Consider the following 16277-nt stretch of genomic DNA (forward strand, 5'->3'; position numbering starts at 1 on the left):
GAGGAGTGGCAAAGAAAATCTGGGTGTTGGTGTGAGGTCGGGGCGGGGTGGGGGAGGGTGCTCGGAAGCTGGATGCGGGGCTCCTCGCCCAGCCTTTCACTTCTCCTCACAACCATGTGACCTGGGGCAGCCACAGGGCCAGTGAAAGGGGAAGCCCGACTTCTCAAGAAGCAGAAGCCAGCCCAGGGAGCCAGGCGGAGCCTGGGGAGGGGAAGGCCGGGCATGGGCTGGGGGCCTGACAGGAGGGAGAACGCAATCTGAGGATGGAGAGGATGGGGGGCTGGTGGGGGACCAGAACAGCCCAGGGGGCATAGAGGGAGGGACAACAGTTAAGAAAGGCTGACCCACCGAGCTGGCCAGCCGGAAAGAGGAAGAGAGGTGGAGAAGGAGGCTGGGAAGAGTCTCGGGGTGAAGGCTGGGGAGGGGGATCAGCCCGTAGGAAGGGATTGGGGTGCGAGGAGGGAGTTGTGAATAGGGAGGAGGAGGAAGAAGAGGAGGGGTAGAGATAGCCCAGGGTAAAGGAAGGAGGGAGGAGGAAGAGGGGGAAGGGAGGGGAAGAAGAAAGACCCCCAGGGCAAGGAAGCTCAGGACAAGGGGTTCAGGCAAGGAAGGCGGGCCTGATTGGAGGGAGGGGCCGCGATGCCCAGCCGGGAGCAGCAGAGCCGGGCAGCAGAGGAGCGAAGGCCGCTGCTGCCCCGGGGTGCTGGGGGACCCCGAGGGTGGCGTCGGATGGCGGGGACCGCAGTGCTGCTGGTGTCCTTGCTGGAGCGGGCCGCCTTCTTCGGCGTGGCGGCCAACCTCGTGCTCTACCTCAACAGCCAGAACTTCAACTGGACTGGTGAGCAGGCGTCCCGCGCTGCACTGGTCTTCCTGGGTGCATCCTACCTGCTGGCCCCCGTGGGTGGTTGGCTGGCCGATGTGTACCTGAGCCGCTACCGGACCGTGGTACTCAGCCTGCTGCTCTACCTGGCTGCCTCGGGCCTGCTGCTGGCCACCGCCATGACCGATGGCCGTCTGTCCTTCTGTGGGGAGATGTCCTTGTCGCCTCTGGAGCCACCCTGCCCTTCCTTCAACTGCAAGCGCGCCTGGCCCAGACCCTACTGCGCACCGGTCCTGTACTCAGGGCTGCTGCTGCTTGCTCTGGCCACCAGCTCAGTCAGGAGCAACCTCACCTCTTTTGGGGCCGATCAGGTGAGTGGCTGGGTAGGTAGGAACCCCCAAAGCCAGGCTTTCCATATGGAGCCCAGACCCACAGTCAGGAGATGCTGGACCCCGATATGACCTCAGACAAACCACTTCCCTCTCTGGTACAGTTTGTGTATTGGGAAGAAGTAGAGGCCGCCTCAGTAGGTTAAGCAAGACCCAGGGCAGGATTAACCACCGCTGGCCACCTCAGAGCCATGTCCTCGGCTCCAGACCTATTATTTTTTATTGTTTTTAACTTGACTTTGTGTGTGTGTGTGTGTGTGTGTGTGTGTGTGTGTATGTGTGTGTGCGCGCGCGCGAGTACTGATTCTGGGGTTTGAACTCAGGACCTATCATTCTCACTTAGCTTTATTGCTCAAGGCCCTCTACCATTTGAGCCACAGCTCCACTTCTGGCTTTCTTTTTTTCTGGCTAATTAGAGAGAAGAGTCTCTCAAAGTTTCCTGGCCTTTAACCCCACTCCTCAGATCTCAGCCTCCTGAATCGCTAGGATTACAACACCTGGCTAACTTGACCCTGTTAACTACCTCACTCCAGCCATCTTCTTCCTGACCAGCAGTGCCAAAGACTGAGGGGCAGCTCAGTCAAATCCCAGCTCTGCCCAGTACCAGCTGGGGTCGGTTGGGCATGGGTCTCATCCTCTGGTCTTCCTCCAGTCCCCTTGGACAGTGTGTGGCTTGTGGAGGAGATTTGGCAAATATTTACTTAAATGAATGAGCAATCCACTCATAGCATGATCATGTTTTGCTAGCTGTTTGCGGCAGGTTAGTAGACAATGATTTAAGCTACTTTGGGCGATCCTGAACACAACACAGGGTGAATGGGCACACGCCGTACAGAACTGCACGTAGACTATGCAGCCATGCGAAAAGACAGAGGCGCAGACAGGTGACACACCGGAAACAGATTGCACCCGTCCTGTCTTCGGTCCATTGGACTCACGATACCTCCCCTCCCCCGCTGCTGTGCTCAGCCACTCAAGCCTCTGTCCCCAACACTAGGGCGACATTTTGCCACAAATCATTCCATCTAGCTGCCTTCTACTGTCAGTCCTCAGTATCCAGGGTCCTTGGTCCAGACTATTAAGGCTTCTCTGGATTTTTGTTTTGTTTTGGGGGAGTACTGAGTTTGATCTTGGGACCTCATGCTTGTTAATCAGCTGCTTTACCTCCTAAGTCACTCTGCCATTTTCAGTGATGAGTTTTGAGATAGGGTCTCTCTATATGTCTGGGCCATCCAGTCTTGTGATCCTCCTATTTGTGTTTCCCCACGTAGCTGGCACCACACCCAGCTTCTGGCTGAGATGGAGTCTTACAAGTCTTGAGATGGACTAGAAAGCTGCCTTAAGAAATCCCAACCTCTGGGGCTGGGAAGGTGGCTCAGCGGTAGAGCACTTGCCTTGTGTGCCTGAGGCCCTGGGTTCAATTCCTCAGCACCACATAAGAAAAATGAAAAAAACAAAAATGGAAGTGGCACTGTGGCTCAAGTGGTAGAGTGCTAGCCTTGAGCTGAAGAGCTGAGGGACCCAGAGTTCAGGCCCCACAACCGGACCCCCCCCCAAAAAAAAAACAACAAAAAAAGAAATCCCGACCTCTGTTAGACGCTGGTGGCTCCTGCCTGTAATCCTAGCCAATCAAGAGGCTGAGAGTTGAGGATTGCCATTCAGAGCCAGCCCAGCCCAGACAGGAAAATCTGTGAGACCCTTATCTCCAATTATTCAACAAAAAGCTGGAAGTGGAGGCTTAGCTGAAATGATAAAGAGCCTGCTTTGAGTGAAAAAGCTACAGGACAGCAGCTAAGCCCTGAGTTCAAGCTCCAGCCTCAGCCCACATATGAAAACGGAGCCTGGAGCAATAGGCAGTGTGGAAACACTGAAGTTGCTGGATTCAGGTTTTTGGAGGAGTTTTTTTTTGTTTTTGTCGGTTGCGGGGCCTGAACTCTGGGCCTGGGCCCTGTCCCCCAGCTCTTCAGCTGTAGACCAGCGCTCTACCACTTAAGCCTCAGTCCCACTTCCGGCTTTTTCTGCTTTTATATAGTGCTGAGGAATCGAACCGAGGGCCTCATGCATGCAAGGCAAGCACTCTACCACTAAGCCACCTTCCCAGCGCCAGGTTTTTGAAGTTTTTTTGTTTTTGTTTTTTACAAATGGCTCCCCTACAACGTGAGACAGCTGAGCTAATAAGACTGGGTGCACAAGCCTGGTGCCAGCAGCTCATACCTGTAATCCTAGCTATTCAGGAGGCTAATATCTGAGGATCACAGTTCAAAGCCAGCCCAGGCAGGAAAGTCCATGAGACTCTTATCTCCAATAAACCACCAGAAAACTGGAAGTGGCATTGTGGTTCAAAGTGGTAGAGCACTGACCTTGAGCGTAAGAACTCAGGGACAGTGCCCAGGCCCTGAGTACAAGCCCTACAACCTACAAAACAAAAACAAAAATAGTGGATGCACTAGTTCACTGGAAAGGGGGGCTGCAGCTGCAGAATTCTGGGGGAGTGAGATTCTGAGGGAGAGGACTCAGGCAGGGGTGAGGCTGGCACCATCTGGCAGATGGTTCTACCCAGGAGCTATGTGTTTAACACACTTGCTGATTTCAGAAAGGGCCATCCATCATTCTCAACGAAGTGCCTGGAAGAAGTAGTTTATATCCTAAATGGGCTGCCAGCTCTTTCTCCTCCAGTTACAATTGTCATATGCATTTACTTCCAATTAATAAATGGATGTGTCTGTTCATCACGGGACTTAATTCAATTTTCTTCTTGAAAGTCCAGAGCAGTGGGGGAGGGGTGACGTGCCCCCTCCCTCTCTATCACCAAGAGGACACTGTAGAATCTCCCCGAATGCAATGACAAGCACACACTGGTGTGGCTTATGATTTTAGAGGAGCAGCAAAGTATTTAGCTTTTTCCCCACTGCAACTACAGGTAGTCAAGCTTGACAAAAATCTTTGTAGCTAGTGGGATTATATAGCTCTGGGGGGAAGGTAAACACTAGATTCTCAGAGTTGGCGAGTTATTGAACAGGTGGCTGGCTGAACAAGGTAGAGATGTTACCTTGAGAAGTGTCCTCTAGTTCTTACTTCTTATATTGGAAATGCAGGCCAGCACATGGGCCTCCCCTCTGTCATCCTAGCTACTCCAGAGGCTGAGATCTGAGGATTGCGGTTCAAAGCTAGGTTGGCTAGGAAAGTCTGTGAGATTCTTATCTCCAATTAACTAGCAATAAGCTGGAAGTGGAGGTCTGGCTCAAGTGGTAGAGTGCCAGCCTTGAGTGAAATCAGCCAAGGAAGAGCACCGGGCCCAGAGTTCAAGTCTAGTATCTGCACACACACACACACACACACACACACACACACACACACACACGCCTTCCTTGGGCCCAGCCTAAGACCTGAGTCCAAAGCTGGGACCAGGATTTGGGAAGGGCCACAGTCAATGCACCCAGAGCCAACAGCCAAAGTGGGGACTGGGGCCTGATGATGAAAGGTTGATACAAGCTCTGGAGAAAGATTTTCAATCCATCTGTTTGTGCTAAAGTGCCTGGAAAAGGTGTGTGTGTGTGTGTGTGTGTGTGTGTGTGTGTGTTATACCAGGTCAGAACCTGATTTCAAAAGGGTTCCTTCCCAGAGCTGGGAAGGTAGCTCAGAGGTAGAATGCTTGCCTTGCATGCATGAGGCCCTGGGTTTGATTCCTCAGCACCACAGAAGCAGAAAAGGCTGGAAGTGGCACTGGGGCTCAAGTGGTAGAGCGCTAGCCTTGAGCTGAAGAGCTGAGGGACAGCGCCCAGGCCCAGAGCTGGGGCCCACGACTGACAAAAAAAAGAGGGGGGGTTCTTCCTTACATATTCCTGAATTCTGCTGATATTGTTTGACTCTCACAGAGGAAGAGAGAGAGAGAGAGGGAAGGAGGGAGGAGTAGGCCACATACAATTCCCCGCATCTCCAAGCTGCAGAGGACATTTTCAGGCAGGCTTGTAAATGTTCTTATAGTCATATGCATGCATCATATTTAATAGTGTGGAGCGTAATTGGATCTTTATGAGCTTTTAGCTGACTATAAAAGCAAAGCACAATAGCGGTTGCTCAGTCTACAACCAAGGGATAAATCAACCACAAGTGAACAACACAGCCTCGGAGACATCTGTGTGTGTGCCCTACTTAGTGACAATTTTTAAAAAGCAATGAGTTCCTTGGGCATGTAAAAACAGCTGTGCTAAAATGTCCTGATCGTGAACAGTGGCTCCCAAGAGAAAGGTTCATTGGTTTACTCAACAAGTATTTCTTCAGTGTCCACTTTGTGAGCAGAGATGAGGAAACTGCCCATCCCCTGGCCCAAGACTTGCCCTGTGGGAGGGATGGGTACAGGCCCGGAGAATCCCCCTGGGCTCCCAGACCCTCACTCTCACCCCCTGGCTGGCTGGCAGGTGATGGATCTCGGCCGCGATGCTACCCGTCGCTTCTTCAATTGGTTCTATTGGAGCATCAACCTGGGCGCCGTCCTGTCGCTGCTGCTGGTAGCCTTCATCCAGCAGAACATCAACTTCCTGCTGGGTTTCATCATCATCATGGGCTGTGTGGGCCTAGCATTCTTAATCTTCCTCCTTGCCACCCCTGTCTTCATCACCAAGCCCCCCACGGGGAGCCAAGTGTCTTCAATGCTTAAGCTGGCTTTCCAGAACTGCTGTCCCCAGCTATGGCGAAGACGATCAGCAAGGTAGGAAGGAGCTTCCCAGGAGGCATGGATCCAACTTTAGACATTCTGTTCAGCTCCAGCTATGGCCCTTGATGATGACCTGTGCCCTCCGCAGCTGGTGATGGCGGCGATATTAATTGTATGTGTCAGCACTGGGTCTTGAATTCAAGGACTCTCACTCTAGATTAGTTTTTTTTTTTTGCCCAAGACTGGACTGGCACATGACCACTTGAGCCATACTTCCACTCCTAGCTTTTTTGCTGGTTAATTAATTAGAGATGAGTCTCTCGGATTTATCTGCCCAGGCTGGCTTTGAACTTTGAGTCTCAGATCTCAATCTCCTGAGTGGCTAAGGTGACAACTGTGAGCCATCTGTGTCCAGCAGTGATGGTAGCATTATTGGTGAGCCTCTCGCTGTAAAAACCATGAGAATGGGTATGATTTGGGCAGAGATGGGCATGACACAAGTGGGAATGAACATGTTGGTGCCTACAATGAAGATTAACACAATGTATAAAAGTATCACAGTATGCCAGGCACTGGTGGCTCAGACCTGTAATCCTAGCTACTCAGGAGGCTGAGATCTGAGGATCCTGGTTTGAAGCCAGCCTGGGCAGGGAAGTCCATGAGACTCTTTTTGATTTTTAATGTTTTTTTATTGTGAAAATACTGTACCGAGGGGTTACAGTTATGTAATGAGTACATTTCTTATCAAGCATTGTTGCCTCCTCCCTTGTTGAGACTTTTTTTTGTTTTTGGTTGGTCGTCGGGCTTGAACTCAGGGCCTGGGTGCTGTCCCTGTTTATGTGGTGCTGAAGAATAGAACCCAGGGCCTCATGCATGTGAGGCAAGCACTCTACCACTGAGCCACATTCCCAGCCCCATCCATAAGACTCTTATCTCCAATTAACCACCAGAAATCTGGAAGTGGCACTGTGGCTCAAAGGGGTAGAGCACTAACCTTGAGCAAAAGAGCTCAGGAACAGCACCCAGGCTCTGAGTTCAAGCCCCACAACCAACAACAACAACAACAAAAAATTAGTAAGTGCTAATTTTAAAACAAGGACAAAAGAAGATAAACACTGGTTATGGTAACAATTACAGTGGGGATGGTAATGGTGGCGTGAAGGTCACTGGGCTATAATATGAACAATTCTACAGTGTTCGGTAATGAAGTATTGTAGTCTTAAGAAATCAGCCAGTCTTGCTCCCTCCTCCATTAGCTGACATCTAAGAGAAAGAGGTTCTGAATGGTCTTGCATGTGGTCCTGGCTTCCTTTTGTCCTTCCTACTTTAATTGAACACTTAGGCTTAAGCAGATCTGTCTCCAGACCTTGGAACTCTGGCTAGTAAGATCCACATGGAAAAGGTAAAGAGTTTGCCTTGCTCAATCCATTACATCGCTAGAAGTTTGTCAGAATCATTATTAACTTGTTTATTCATTCATTTTTGTGCCATTACTGGGGCTAAAATTCAGGGCCTCGGCACTCTTTCTTAGCTTTTCCACTCAAGGCTGGTACTCCACCATTTGAGCCACACTTCTACTTGTAGCTTTTTGGTGGTTAATTGGAGATAAGATCTCATAGAATGTCCTGTCCCAACTGGCTTCGAACCATGATCTTCAGATCTCAGCCTCCTGATTTGCTAGGAGTATACAGGCCTGAGCCACCAGCTCCATCAGGATGTTTTAATTATTCACTGTTATCTAACAAATATGATAATTTAGTGCTTACACATCCTTCCATTTACCCTCTCCCAAATTCGGTGGGTGATGGGCTCAATGGGACAGAATTTTCTACTGCTCCTGATGTCACCAGGGCTGCCATCATTTGGGGACTTGAAAAGGCCAGGATGTCTTCACTTAAGTGGCTGACAGTCGATGAGCTCTGTTGCTGGGGAATCTCAGTTTCCCCCTCCTGTGGCCTGAGACAAAGTAGTGATCTGAGTCTCAGCACCTAGTGTCTGGGTTTGAAAGAGGAGGGAACATTGCAAAAAATAAATGTTCTGATCAGGGCAGGAGAAAGAACTCCTACACTGGTGGAAGGGAGCATTGCATAGCAGGAGGGCCGGAGTTGACGGCAGCTGTCTTTGGAGATGAATACACTGATATTGTCCCTTTTAGAGTCCTAAAGGATGATGGTCCTAGACAGGAAGGGGCCAGAAACTCTCCAGACAAAGGGAAAAAGGTGAGGCTGTGGTGCTGGTCTCTGCACCCCCTCTCTCCACCCTTGTGTAGGGAAAGGATGGACTTGAGGGGAAGTAGCCAGGGAATTTGGGCCTGGCAGCCTTGAAGGCAGATCTGGACTGGAACTTCCCTGATTCCTGTGGAAAATCAATGCCATGAACTAAGCACTAAACACTCCCTAAAGACTCTGCTCAGCACAGATTCAGGTCTGATTCCCCCCTCCCCTGCACCCAAGGCCACACCTCCAGACTGGCCTGAGTCTGATTGGTCACCTTGGCCACAAAAGAGACAATAGATATATTAGCCTAGTGCCAGTGGCTCATGCTTGTCATCCTCGGCTATTCAGGAGGCTGAGAATTGAGAATCCAGGGTCAAAGCTATCCTGGATAGGCAAACTCTCAAGAATCTTACCTCCAATTGATTAACTAGCAAGAAGCCAGAAGTAGAAGTATGGCTCAAGTGGTAGAGCACCATGCTAAACACAAACAAACAAAGAGAAAGAAAGAAAAGACAAATCAGAGTGTGAAGCCCTGAATTTAAGCCCTAATACCTGTACACACACACACACACACACACACTATGCTAATATTGACAGTGGCACACATACACACACACTATGCTAATATTGACAGTGGCACAGTTTATATTAACAGGGGGATGGGGGAAGGGTCATTCCAGAGGCCAGGGCTGATAAATGGGGATCACAGGGGATTATGGAGGTGACAGTGGTAACTACAGTGATAAGATAACGATGCCACCCTTTCTCTGCTGTTCTTGTGGCCCCACAGAGACCCTCAGCATGCCCACCTGCTGCATGACCATAGGTCTTGGCAGCCTGGTCCTTCCTCCCTAGAGGATGTTGCCAACTTCCAGGTACTGGTGAAGATCTTGCCAGTCATGGTGACGCTGGTGCCCTACTGGATGGTGTACTTCCAGGTAAGCACCACTGTCTTTCATGCTGGGAGTCTGCTCCCATCACTGCTCCCCCCACTTCTCTTCATCTTTATAGAAATCTCAGGGGCTGGGAAGGTGGCTCAGTGGTAGAGCGCTCGCCTTGCATGCTTGAGGCCATGGGTTCGATTCCTCAGCACCACATAAGCAAAAAAAAAAAAAGCCAGAAGTTGTGCTGTGGCTCAAGTGGTAGAGTGATAGCCTTGAGCTGAAGAGCTGAGGAACAGCGCCCAGGCCCAGAGTTCAGGCCCCACGACTGGACCCCCCCACCAAAAAAAAGAAGTGTCAGGCCCTCAGGAAGGCTGGGGCAGAGTGATCATTACTGTTTACCAGCTGTTGTGGGCCTGGCACCATGCCATCAAAGACTAGTCCCCGGTGACTGTAAGAGAAGCTCTGGAAGTGGGCACCGGTGGCTCACACCTGTAATCCTAGCTACTCAGGGAGCTGAGATCTGAGGATTGTGGTTCAAAGCGAGCCCAGGCAGGAAAGTCTATTAGACTCGTGTGTGTGTGTGTGTGTGTGTGTGTGTGTGTGTGTGTATGTCGGTCGTAGGGCTTGAACTGTGGGCTTGGGGGCTGTCCCTCAGCTCTTCAGCTCAAGGTTAGCACTCTACCACTTGAGCCACAGCACCACTTTCAGTTTTTCTGGTGGTTAATTGAAGATAAGAGGCTCACAGACTTTCCTGCCCAGGCTGGCTTTGAACCACGATCTTCAAATCTCAGCCTCCTGAGTGACTAGATTATAGGCCTGAGCCACCAATGCCTGGCTCATTAGACTTATCACCAATGAACCACCAGAAAACCAGAAGTGGCACTGTGGCTCAAAGTGGTAGACCACTAGCCTTGAGCAAAAAGAACTCAGGCCACAGAATCATTGGAGAAAACACAGCATTAACAGATGTCTTAGAAGATGCTGACAGTCAAGCATCTTTCATTCTTGGGAGCATCTCCCTGGGGAAGGATGGTGGTGCATGTGTTGTATACATGTGCATGTATGCATGCATGTGTGCATGCAACATGTGTGCATGTGTGTGTGGCATAAGTGAAGGTGTGTGAATGCAGGCAGATTTATGTTTGTGGGTAAACAAACACACTTGCACATTCGTGTGCTGGTGTATTGTGTGCACCTGCATGTGTGTGTGCTTGCATATATGCATGTATGTGAGTATGGATGCTTTGTGCAGAGGTGTGTGTGTGTTTGTGTGTGTGTGTGTGTGTGTGTGTGTGTGTAGCAGTCTAACCCCCAGGGTCTAGGCCATTGCGAGGTTGGAGCAGCCTAAGGCTGGGCCAGGCTACTACAGGTAGCACAGAGATGAGACAGGGGCAAGGGGTTGATATCGTGGCTGAATACTGACCTCCTTCCATACCAGTTGTTAAGTGGTTCTGCTCTGTATAACCACAGAGCCCTCCTTTCCCTTGGCACCTCCTTAGGGAGTCACCTGGGCTTTTGCCATACGGCCACTAAAGAAGCAATGCCAGCCAGGTGCTGATGGCTCACGCCTGGAATCCTATCTACTCAGGAGGCTGAGATCTGAGGATCACAGTTTGAGGTTAGCCGAGGTAGAAAAGACCATGAGACTCTTACCTTCAATAATCTACTCAGAAAAGGCTGAAAATGGTGCTGTGGCTCAAGTGGTAGAGCGCTAGTCTTGAGCAAAAGAAGCTCAGGGACAGCGCCCAGGCCCTGAGTTCAAGCCCCAAGGCCAGGAGAAAAAAAAAAGCAATGGCAGTGCCTGCCTGTGTCAACCTGTGGGACTTAGCCTGGCTTCAGTGTCAGATGATGACTCCCTGTGGGGCCAGCTAAGTTTATTATCCTTTCCATTTCAACAAACATTTACCCATACCCACTCTGTTGTGAGGCCCTGGAGACCCAGACCCTAGCTCAACCAGCTGAGCCCAGGCAGTGAGGACAAGGCTGAGGGAGGGGCAGAGGAGGCCTCTGGTCACCCTACTCCAGGCTGGTTCCCAAGGGGGAGAGGAGGGTGGCTTCCCCCTGACTAGGGGAGGGTGGCTTCCTTGGGCTGGGAAAGGGGGATCTGAGAACTTCAGCCCCAGGGTCAGGAGTCCAGCGAGCACCAACCCAGTCTCCTCCATCTCTTTCCACAGATGCAGTCCACCTATGTCCTGCAAGGTCTCCACCTTTACATCCCCAACATTTTCTCGGCCAGCCCTACAAACAGCTCTTTGGCTCTGAAAGCCCAGCACAGAAACTACAGGGTGAGAGACAAAAATGTGTGCTTAGAGCTGGGTGCTGGTGGCTCACACCTGCAATCCTGAGATCCGAGGAGCGCAGCTAGAAGTCAACCCAGACAAGAGAGTCTGTGAGACTCTTATCTCCAATGAACCACCAAAAAGCCTGAGGTGGAGCTGTGGCTCAAGTGGTAGAGTTCCAACCTTGAGCAAAATAACCTAAGGAGAGCCAAGCCTTCAGTTCAAGTCCTAATACCCATCTCACACTCACACTGAAAATGTGTGTTCCACTCTGAGCTCAGGCCAGATGGAGGCAGAACATGCACAGGTTCTGTTCCACTCTACTTGTTTCCTACTTTGCTGGGACTCTTGAATCGCTCTCTTTCTCTCTTGCTCTCCCTCCCCTCCCCTCTCCTCTCTCTCACATCTTCCTAAACCAGTTCTTTGGCATTGTAAAAACATAAAATTCAAGCTCTTTAAAGCTGCCAGGTAAATGCTACATTTATTTGCAACTATACTTCATTTCCTCGCCCATGGCAGACATCACCAATCAATCATGATACATTCCCATTGAGCTCACAAATGTTCTAAGCAAACATTACGAGTAGACAGAATATAGATCACATCTGTGATCTAATACCATCCCCTGGTTATACATAGCTGAGGAGCTTGAATTCCAGAGAAGGTCAGGAACTGTCCCTGGGTCACTCACTCAAGAACATTCTGGAGGCCAACCCATAACTCCCTCTGCTTTGCCAGCATGCTTCTCTTGGCTCTCTCCTACCCAGATCCCTGAAGCCTGGCTCCTCCTGGCCAATGTGGTAGTGGTGCTGATCCTGGTCCCTGTGAAGGACCACCTGCTCGACCCTTTACTGCTGCGCTGCAAGCTGCTGCCCTCAGCCCTGCAGAAGATGGCCATGGGGATGTTCTTCGGGTTCACCTCTGTCATCGTAGCAGGTGTGTGGAGGGGCATGAGACCAAGAGCTGGCCTTTCTGTGTCTGGGATGGGGGAGGCTGGTCTTCCCTGGGCCCAGGGCCTCCCTAGCTGGTGAGTGCCAGCCTTGGCCTCCTCTGCCCTGCTCATTACAACCAGCCTCCCTTTATGTGGGCAGAGGAGGAAACTCAGGCAGAGAGGAACAAGTGCTTTCCTTGGTGCCATAGAAGCTCTTTGAATGCAGGGAGATGTTTTTAATTTTCCTTTTCCTCCATTTCTATGGAGAATGGACATGGAACTTTAATAAGCAGATTGGAATACATTTCCCAAAGAAGCACGGCAAATAAGAACTTGAAAGCAAATAAGAACTGGTGCTAGGCACTAGAGGCTCATACTAGCTACTCAGGAGGCTGAGAACGGAAGATTGTCCTTCAAAGTATCTTATCTCCAATTAACCACCAAAATGTCAGAAATGGAGGTGTGGCCTAAGTGGTAGAGAGCCAGCCTTGTACAAAAGACTGTGAGGCCCTGAGTTCAAGCTCTAATACTGTCACACACACACACACACACACACACACACACACAAAGGTGATGTGTACAAAGGACCCAGTCATGTGGCTGGAACACAATTAGGAACTGAAAATAATAGAGCTCAGTGAACAGTGTTATGTTAAATGTGAGAAAGCCAAACTGGATTCTTTGTTTAGCTACTGCTTAAATGCATTTTATCCTCCTCCATCCTCACGATAACCCAGAAAATGTTATTCCTACTTCTTGTAGAAGGGAACTGAATCTCAAGTGAAGCAAGCTGGAGTAGGATTAGGAATGCAACTCAAATCCTGCAACTGTCTTTCCACTAAAGCAAAGGTGCTTTCCAAACAGTGAAGGAACGGAAACAAAATAATTAAACTGAGAAGCCAGGTTAGAGACACTGCTGCAATCCTTGATGTTACCACAGAAGCATCATGTGATCAGAGAAAGTAGGCCAGCTTTTGAAACCAGATATTCTGGCTCCACAGATCCAACCCTGACTGTTTATCAGCTGTGTGCTGCTGGGCTTCTTGTTCAACCTCAGTGTCACTTTCAATGATCAGAATGCTTAACAGCTCCTTGATGAATGAGACTTGCAACTGAGCACAAAACCTGAGTTTCCTAGCAGCCAAGGCAAAAAGGGACAGGTTGGAATCCAAATCTTGATTCCCCACTCTCACACGTATTCTCCAGGCCAGTATTGTTTCTCTTTCCTGCTACCCAGTCAATCTTTGGTTACTTAATAGCACCCACCACCTACTAATCTCTGCCTTGGGCTAGTCCTAGCCGGAGTGGCCCTGGCTGTTATCTCTCTGTTGTCCCATTAAAGGAGTCTTGGAGAGGGAGCGCTTACAGTACATTGCTGCTAACGAGACGGTGTCCCAGTGGATCGGGAAGGACGTGTACTTTGCAGCGCCCCTGTCCATCTGGTGGCAGATCCCCCAGTACCTGCTCATTGGGATCAGCGAGATTTTCGCCAGCATCCCAGGTACACCAGATCCCTGGGCCCCTGTTCCTACATCATGGCAAATGCTCTGCCCCATGATGTCTGCAGATCAAAGGGCCCATGATGCTGCAGTGGGCAGCAGCCCCAGCAACCCCAGGAGGGACTGGGGGCATGGATTGGCACCAGACACCGTGGGAGGCCCTGGGGACCTGGAGGTAGAAAGCACCTCCCACAGGGCCCCACAATCCTCGGCTGCTTTTGCACTCTGTCTTCATTTGGAGATGAGTTCCTATTTCCAATTCAATTCCAAGCCGCAGTGCCAAGGCCCCTGGGCAGGAGGGTCGTCCCTTCCCACACAGAGCACTCTGTACAGCTCTCATATCTCTGTGTGCCTACCTGCTTCCAACTGGGCAGAGAGCTACAAGTCTGGGGCAGGCTCTTCTGCTAGGCTGGGGATTGGGGGAGGCTTTTAGAACTTTGTGACAAAAGTATCCAGCCAAAGGTAGGCCAGCCAAAGGTAGCTCACCCCTGTAATCCTGGCCACTCAGAAAGCTGCGATTGGAGGCTCACAATTCAAAGCCAGCCCAGGCAGGAAACTGTGAGACTCTTATCTCCAATGAACCACCAAAAAGCCAGAAGTGGAGCTGTGACTCCAGAGGTAGAGCGCTAGCCTTGAGCTGAAGAGCTGAGGGACAGCACCCAGGCCCAGAGTTCAAGCCGCACGACCAGCAATAATAATAATAATAATAGTGTTCCTGGGATTTCACTCAGGGGTATGGGCACACAGAATAAACCCAGCAGAGGGGACTGTGGTAGGATATGGGGGCTCCTTGGGCAAGATGAGCAGGTGAGCAGGGCTTCCTGGGAGGTGGAGTTCAGCAGGCGCAGGAAGGACTGAGAGGCATAGGGGACAGAATAAACAAGGCCTCCCCAGATGGGGAATGAAGGCCGGTGGGCTGGGGACTAGCGTTGGGGTGGGGAGAGGTGGTAAGGTCACACAGAGTCTACACCATGGCATTTCCTTGAGGACTTCAGCACCTTGTTCACTCTCCAGGGATTTGGGCAAAGGACTTGTGAGCGCTAGGACAGACCCATCCCACCTGGCTGCGTGTGGAGGATGGGGGTCTGGGGGTCAGCAGGAAGTGACTGGAGCTGGGCAGAGGATACAGGGAGAAGAGCATGCAGCGGACACTTTGAAGAGTGAATCAAAATGATTTAGCGGAAGTGGAGTTGTGGCTCAAGTGGTAGAGCCCCAGCTAAGGGACAGCACTTGGGAACCAAGTTCAAGACCTGGGACATGTGTGTGCGTGTGCGTGTACGTGTGCATGTGTGTGTGTGAACCGGGGGGGGGGGGAGCTGGAGCTTTGGCCTTGCTTGGAGCATCCTGGGGGAAGTGTCAGCCAGAAGCAGAGCAGAGTGCCACATCAGAGTTGGCATCACCGCTTGGGGGACCTGGGACGGAGACTTGCAGGGGGCTGCTCCTGGGCTGGTCTCGGTCCCCATGCCCCCAGCAGCCCCTGGGCCCTCTCGGCTTCCTCTCCTCAGGCCTGGAGTTCGCCTACTCGGAGGCACCACGCTCCATGCAGGGCGCCATCATGGGCATCTTCTTCTGCCTGTCAGGCGTGGGCTCCCTGCTGGGCTCCAGCTTGGTGGCCTTGCTGTCCTTGCCAGGAGGCTGGATGCACTGCCCCGATGACTTTGGTGAGTGCCAGGGCTCCCTGGAGAGGGCATGGGCAGAGGGGGGCTTGGTAGCCCCAACTTGGCCATTCACCACAGCGTAGCATGGCATCATGCCTAGGATCTTGGTTTCCCCAGCTGTCAAAAAGGAAGCATCGGAGCCAGGCAATTGGTAGTTCACGCCTATCATCCTAGCCACTCAGGAGGCTGAGTTGAAAGTGAGCCTGGGCAGAAGAGTCCAGGAGACTCTGATTTCCAATTAGGCATCAAAAAGCTGGAAGCAGAGGTGTGGCTCGAGCAGTAGAGCATCAGCCTTGAGTGAAAAAGCCAAGGGAGAGCATGAAACCCTAAGTTTAAGCCCTACTTTATGGTACCCCCCCCCGCCACACACACAGAGCAATGGACTCATTGGCCCACGGAGGCCTTTTCAGGCTTCTGGAATTCTGCCCTGCCAGCTGAGCAGTCACTTTTCTTGTATTTATTTCCATTATCGAAACCCCAGGAGACAATGGGGCAGTCAGATCCAGGAGCGCTCTCCGCTTATTCTCCAATTCCAGCCAATATCCACATGGCTCCAGCTGCCCATCCGAGGGCCTGGCTGTGGCTGGGCGCGGGACGAAGGCAAGGAACCTTTCCCTGACCCAATGCCAATCCTCCTTTCTAGGGAACATCAACAAGTGCCGGATGGACAACTACTTCTTTCTGCTGGCTGGTATCCAGGCCACCACGGCCCTCCTATTTATCTGGATTGCTCATCGCTATGAGAGGATTCGCCAGGGCACAGCTTCCCAGAACTGCTCCAGCAGAGACAGGGGCTGATTCACCGCCCTCCACCCCTGCCCTTCTCTCCACCCGGATCGACAGAGCAGCAGAATGGGCCCAGCAGTGTTGACTTCCTTCTCTGTTTATTTTGTACCCGACATTAGGATAGAGTGGTTCCCATAAATAAGAGACATAAGCTCTTCCTC

The 16277-nt window shown here is 51.2% G+C and overlaps 1 protein-coding gene across 1 annotated transcript; it reads left to right on the forward strand.

The window, feature by feature from the left end:
- Nucleotides 1-547: 547 nt before the first annotated feature.
- On the forward strand, nt 548-16267 carry Slc15a3 (solute carrier family 15 (oligopeptide transporter), member 3). The gene is made up of 8 exons (XM_013029286.1): nt 548-1191; nt 5628-5917; nt 8870-9017; nt 11138-11248; nt 12010-12178; nt 13516-13674; nt 15178-15333; nt 15974-16267. Exons 1-8 carry the CDS (start codon nt 640-642, stop codon nt 16126-16128), a joined length of 1740 nt encoding a protein of 579 aa, XP_012884740.1. The 5' UTR covers nt 548-639; the 3' UTR covers nt 16129-16267.
- Nucleotides 16268-16277: the final 10 nt, after the last annotated feature.

This window comes from Dipodomys ordii, unplaced genomic scaffold, assembly GCF_000151885.1.
Source record: "Dipodomys ordii isolate 6190 unplaced genomic scaffold, Dord_2.0 Scaffold117, whole genome shotgun sequence".
NCBI classification, from domain to species: domain Eukaryota; kingdom Metazoa; phylum Chordata; class Mammalia; order Rodentia; family Heteromyidae; genus Dipodomys; species Dipodomys ordii.